The sequence below is a fragment of the Gymnoscopelus braueri genome (assembly GCF_963280865.1).
Source record: "Gymnoscopelus braueri genome assembly, chromosome: 8".
NCBI lineage: Eukaryota > Metazoa > Chordata > Actinopteri > Myctophiformes > Myctophidae > Gymnoscopelus > Gymnoscopelus braueri.
The window spans coordinates 13982891-13988890 of record NC_137609.1 but is presented as its reverse complement, the minus strand read 5'-3'; the positions used below and the strand labels follow the sequence as shown (position 1 = coordinate 13988890).

Below are 6000 nucleotides of genomic sequence, written 5' to 3'. Positions count from 1 at the left end.
TACATACATACATACATACATACATACATACATACATACATACATACATACAGTATAGAACACATACTGTATAATACTGGACCATATTACAGTCCCAATCCATTTTTAGGTATTTCTGACTCATTGCGATATGGACAGTGAAGAGAAACGGCAATGGGCAGAGAGTAGGGGTGCAACAGTTAATCGAACTAATCAATGTAATCGATTATACAAAAAATCATCGATATGAAATCATTGTTTTTCAAAAATACAGAGAAATTGTGAAATTGTAAATCATCTATTTCCGATATTTTGGCACAACATCGTCGTATGACAGAATATAAAATAGGGCGTTAATCAGAAAAATCTATCATAATGTTTTCACATTAAAAAAAAGTGTTGATATTGAAGCGATCAGAGCAAGTATATGAAGTAATCTGGAAAATCTATGAAAAAGCTTAATATGCAACACAATTGTATACAATATGTAGTGGGGGTCTCTGCTTCATCTCTCTCTCAGCTCAGGGGGTCCTTGGCCTTAAAAACATTGAAGACCCCTGCTCTAGACTAAATCCTCTAGTATTTCTATCTACAACAAATCTGTGACGCATTGTGAGCTTGCGCATCTGCTATTTCCGTCTAATGTTCGGCCCAGAAAAGAGAGGTTAGGGTTCAAGTGGATAATGGATAGTTGCTGGCAGCCCGAGATGGCTAGCGGTGAAATCCGTCAGAGCAGGTTATGCAGTCTGCCAGTATGACAGCAGTCAGCAGACATGAGTAGAAGTGGAGCAGGTATTTCTCATTCAGTATTAACGACTCCTGCTGCCCTACTTCCTGTGACCTAAGGGGACTAGGACGGGACGGGACGGGGAGGGGTGGTCGGTGGGTGGGCTAATAAAATAAAATAATAAATAAATGTGTCCCCTTTAGTTGTTGTTGGGGTATTTTCCAAGCACATTTGCACATACAGTACCTAGAATTCTAGCTCTACATTTAAACCATCGCTAACTATTAAGAGCAAGGTGCATGGGCAACTATTGAACAGCACCCAGGAGGCCGTAGGGGGTTCAGTGTCTTGCTCAAGGACACTTCAGCACTAGGACAAGAGGAGCCAGGGATCTGCGAACCTTCCGCTTCCTAGACAGATGCTGTACCTCCTGATGCACCGCCGCCAACCTTCTTTTAATACTAGCAGCAGTGGTGGAAAGTAACTAAGTACATTTACTCAAGTAAAATTTTGAGGTATTTGTACTTTACTTGAGTATTTCCAATTTCCAATACTTTTACTTGTACTCCACGACATCTCAGAGGCAAATATTGTACTTTTACTCCACTAGAATTATTTTAAAACTTTTGTTACTAGTTACTTTGTGGATTTTGATTATTATTACAAAACATACATTAACTACTTTAGCTCTATATACATTTCGGCCATTTGAAAATAGCCAATCTATGCGATGCGACGCATTGTGAGCTTGTAGAACTGCTACTTTCAAAAGATTTTTATACATTTGAAAACTTGTGAAATGAGATATTCTGTAAAATGAGTACTTTTTCTTTTGGTACTTTAAGTACATTTTGATACCCATACTTTTGTACTTTTACTAAAGTACATTTTTATTTTGGGACTTTTACTTGTAACAGAGTATTTCTACATTGCGGTATTGATACTTTTACTTAAGTAAAACATGTGAATACTTTTTGCACCACTGACTGGCAGGGTATCTTTTTTTCTTCATACATCTAACCGTCAGCGACAATCACATGTTACAGGCTCAAGTGCTACAGTACCACTGACCTCCAGGGGAGTTTCTTGGCTGGGCAGGTAGGTAGCGCCTGTGCAGGGCCGGGGTGGAGGGAGGCTGGAGGTTGGTGCCACGGGAGGGTACCCCTCTCTGGGTTTCTGCTGGTGGAAGACTGGAGGTGACCCTGTGACCTGGAGGATCCTCGCTCACGCTCAGACCTGGAACAAACACATGATATAGGATAAATTAGATGATTGAGTATAGGGCAATTGATAGCAATACTGAACATTTATATTTAAAAGATGCCTCACTATAGACCAATTATTTGTTTACAAACATTGAGAGTGGACGCACAGGTGACTGTTTCATGTAATTAATTCCCAACAGATCCCCAAACCTGCGGTTTTGGGGAGCGCTGGTTTCAGTTCACTCAACCTCCTCTTGTGTGTTGGCCAGTGGGGTGTGCCCTAATGAGACATATATACTTCATCGCGCAACGGTATTGCGCGCCGAGAACAGCTGACATACAAGCTGTGAGCTTGGAGGTCTGCTATTCTCGGCCGTTCTCTGTGCGCGACACGTTCGCGGGACGGAGCATAAATTAGGCTTGACGGGCTGCAGCTGCGTGAGCCAAGCAGGTTCTGGTGCCATGATCATAAAGCGCTCCCTCTAGTCTTATGACAGCCACTGGAGGTTTGGGGGACAACTGCTTTGAAACCAAGAAATATATATTTTGAGAGATCACAGTAAAAATCCTAAGCATTCTTCCTTCATACAGGGAGAAAAACAGCATCTTAAAGTTTGATGAGATGCATTTTTACACGTGAGACTGTGACCACTTTTACATTGCATCTTATGAGCGGTGGGGTTCTTTTGCTGCCGACCTGCACGCGCATACTGGTTCTTGTCAGTGTGACGTTGTCTGTTAAGGCGTCTATACATTGACAGTGTTCCTGACTGAATTATGTCAAAATACACCTGATGGATCAACATTGTATTATGATCCCAACACATGGTGGAATAAAGTTGTGATTATTATTTATTTCAAGATATATTTTGGCCAAAAATAAATATGTATATTGCTAATAATTAACTTATATTGATTCAAAATTAAATCATGTTTTCTGTGCCTGAACAATATTGTATCAAACGTTGGTCCATCCTGCAAGTTTTGTAAAAGAGTTTCCTCTTTGAAGACAGTGGAGCTATTCCGTTCTTTCGTCTCTGCCTGTCTGCGCGCGCACGCACGCGCGCGCGCGCACACACACACACACACACACACACACACACACACACACACACACACACACACACACACACACACACACACACACACACACACACACACACACACACACACACACCACACACACACACACACACACACACACACACACACACACACACACACACACACACACACACACCCTGTAAAGAGTATGGTTGTTTTATGTCTGCAGTGCGCCCAGTTTTACTGGCGCTGTAAACAATGTTTCACCCCTGGGTCAGTTACAGCTGCTTTCAATCTTCCTTTTGTTAACCTGGAGTACTGCACAATGAAACATACACACACGTGCCGGCGTGCACACGCTTGCACGGGCAGTAAGCCCAAATATACTATTTAAACAAGAACATAGAAAGAAAGAAAGAAAGTACAGGTCAGCCACATGAATACATACTGAACACACACAAACATACTGTACAAATATACTGTACTACATCTCACCTTTTGTGCAGTCACATTCTCTCACATGGGCTCTCCAACAAACACAGTCACGAACGCACGCACACACACACACACACACACACGCACACCCACACGCAGACATGCATACGCATACACGCACGCACACACACAGAAAACAGAGATATCATGAGGTTCTGTAGGTCTACGTTGCGTTGCGCTAACGCCAGCTCCCACAGGCTGGTAGGAAGAGGATGGGAGACTTCATTCTTCTTCATCAGAGCTTATAGTGCAGCAATAATCTATTATATTACTTCTTTATACTGTGCAGAGGGTGGCTTACACAAGATTACACACACACACACACACACACACACACACACACACACACACACACACACACACACACACACACACACACACACACACACACACACACACACACACACACACACACACACACACACACACACACACACACACACAATATATCAGTCTCATCTGCCCCTTTCAAATCAATAGTGACAACAGACCACTTTGACCTCTGTGTCCTCACCATCTGAGCACTGAGCAGCAAAGACAAAGGCTCCATTATAAACCTGCTGGTCTCCAATGCATAGACAGTGTCAGTCACTGACACAGAGATAGTGTACAATGTAAACACACCCTGCACCTCTCCCTATTAGATTTGACACCTGAAGGCTGTATAAACAGCTGGTGGTGTCCAACAAAAAAAAAGAGGGAAAAAAAGGGAATCAGGTGGTCCCTGGTTGCTCCAACAGTTGGAGGAGTGACCTAATCACTGTAATGCCCTTGGGCGGGCTCAGTTCCTGGCTCAGGACCTGTGTTGGTTGTCATCTATCCCCTCTGCACACACCCGAGCGCACACACGCACGCACGCACACACGCACGCACGCACACACACGCGCACACACATGCACACACACCAGAGATACCATGAGGTTCTGTTCTATGTTGCGGTGCGTTAATGCCAGCTCCCACTGGCTGGTGGGAAGAGGATGGGACCCAACGGCAGACCAAGTCTGATTGGCTCCCGAGTCGATGGAAGAGCCCTCTGATTGGAGCGTTAGGCTGTTACTGGGAGCAGCGGAACCCGTCATTATGTGGAATTGGGTTAGCTGCCAGGAGACTATTCAACACCCCCACCCACCCAGCCACGCACGCACAAGCACACACACAAACGTAAGTGCGTGAGTGCACACATACATTACACGGTTGCAAACACTTCCCTTCATTTGCAAGGAATTGTTACATTTCCATTCGGCTCCTGCCAGCTCTATGTAGTATTAGCAGAGCTGGAGCTGGAGTACAAAGTTGGCTTGTTATTAATATCGACCAGTGGATCCCCTAAGACACAGCATGCGTGCACAATGCAGAACTGACCAGATTACAAATTGGTGGGCAACTGTTTTTTAATTACTTTCTGATAAAAACGTAGCATTCATTCTCATGTCGGCACTCTGTCACTTGGCAGAGTGCTGCTAGATCACTCTTAATAAGAGATTCATTCATTCATTCAGATAGTGAGTGAGTGAGAAAGAAAGAAAGAGACAGAGAAAAAGATAGAGTAAAGACAGAGAGAGAGAGAGAGAGAGAGAGAGAGAGAGAGAGAGAGAGAGAGAGAGAGAGAGAGAGAGAGAGAGAGAGAGAGAGAGAGAGAGAGAGAGAGAGAGAGAGACTACATTACATTGGTTAAATATTGTCAGATAGAAATAGATAGACATAGACAACTTAACTACTTAAACACTATATAATTAATTGACTGGGGTTCCCCAGGGGCTTATAAATGGTCCAACCCTTTTTTCCCTTTACACTAAATCTCTTTACCGAATATAGCTGACGCATAGTGAGCTTGTAGGTCTGCTATTTTCGCAGAGTGTTCACTCATGCACGCACGCACGCACACACACACATGCAAACACACACTCATGCAGAACTGTAAGCCAGGTATGTAACATACAGTAGATGGCCTTGCCAAGGACTGCCATCATGGCTGCATATCGGTTCTTTGGGCTATGAAGGTTTGTGAGGGAGGAGAGGGGATGGGGGGGGGGGGGCGGGGTGGACAGGAAGCAGCTAGGGACTTTTCCAGGGAGAACAGAAGAAGGCAAAGGAAAGATAAAGGTGGAGCACAATTCAAGGGCTTGCAGAAGGGGAGTGGGACCAGTGTATTTCATTAACGCTCAGAGGCAAGGTGATACGCATCACTGATTGGCAAAGTGCCAGTTCATGATGGATAGCCGAGTGCGAGGAGGATAGGACGCGCAGGAAGGCTGAGGGAGAGGTCAGCCTGCAAGCCTCCACCCCATGAATGAAAAAGCTAAACATGGAGGAACCAAAAGAGATAAGGAGAGAAAATAACAAAGAGGTAGATAGTAAAGATTGTCTTAATCGTGGAACACAAAAAGCCCAGTGAAATTAAACGAGGGACAGTGGAGAAAGAGAGAAACGAAAGTGTGCAGACAAAACAGAACAGTATATGTGTCTGTGCTCAGCATGGGGGGGAGGGGGGGGGGTGATTATGCTACTGCAGCCAAACAGAAAACTGGGATTTCACAGCAGAGCAAAAAT

The 6000-nt window shown here is 44.3% G+C and overlaps 1 protein-coding gene across 1 annotated transcript in view; it reads right to left on the bottom strand.

Moving 5' to 3' along the window:
* The window catches only part of mtus2a (microtubule associated tumor suppressor candidate 2a), a gene marked incomplete at both ends in the record, with an annotated part of 63656 nt that overhangs the window by 13286 nt on the left and 44370 nt on the right, over nt 1-6000 (bottom strand). The window contains 1 exon segment of the mRNA XM_080435954.1: nt 1778-1942. Within this exon segment, the coding sequence (XP_080292080.1) occupies nt 1778-1942 (165 nt within the window).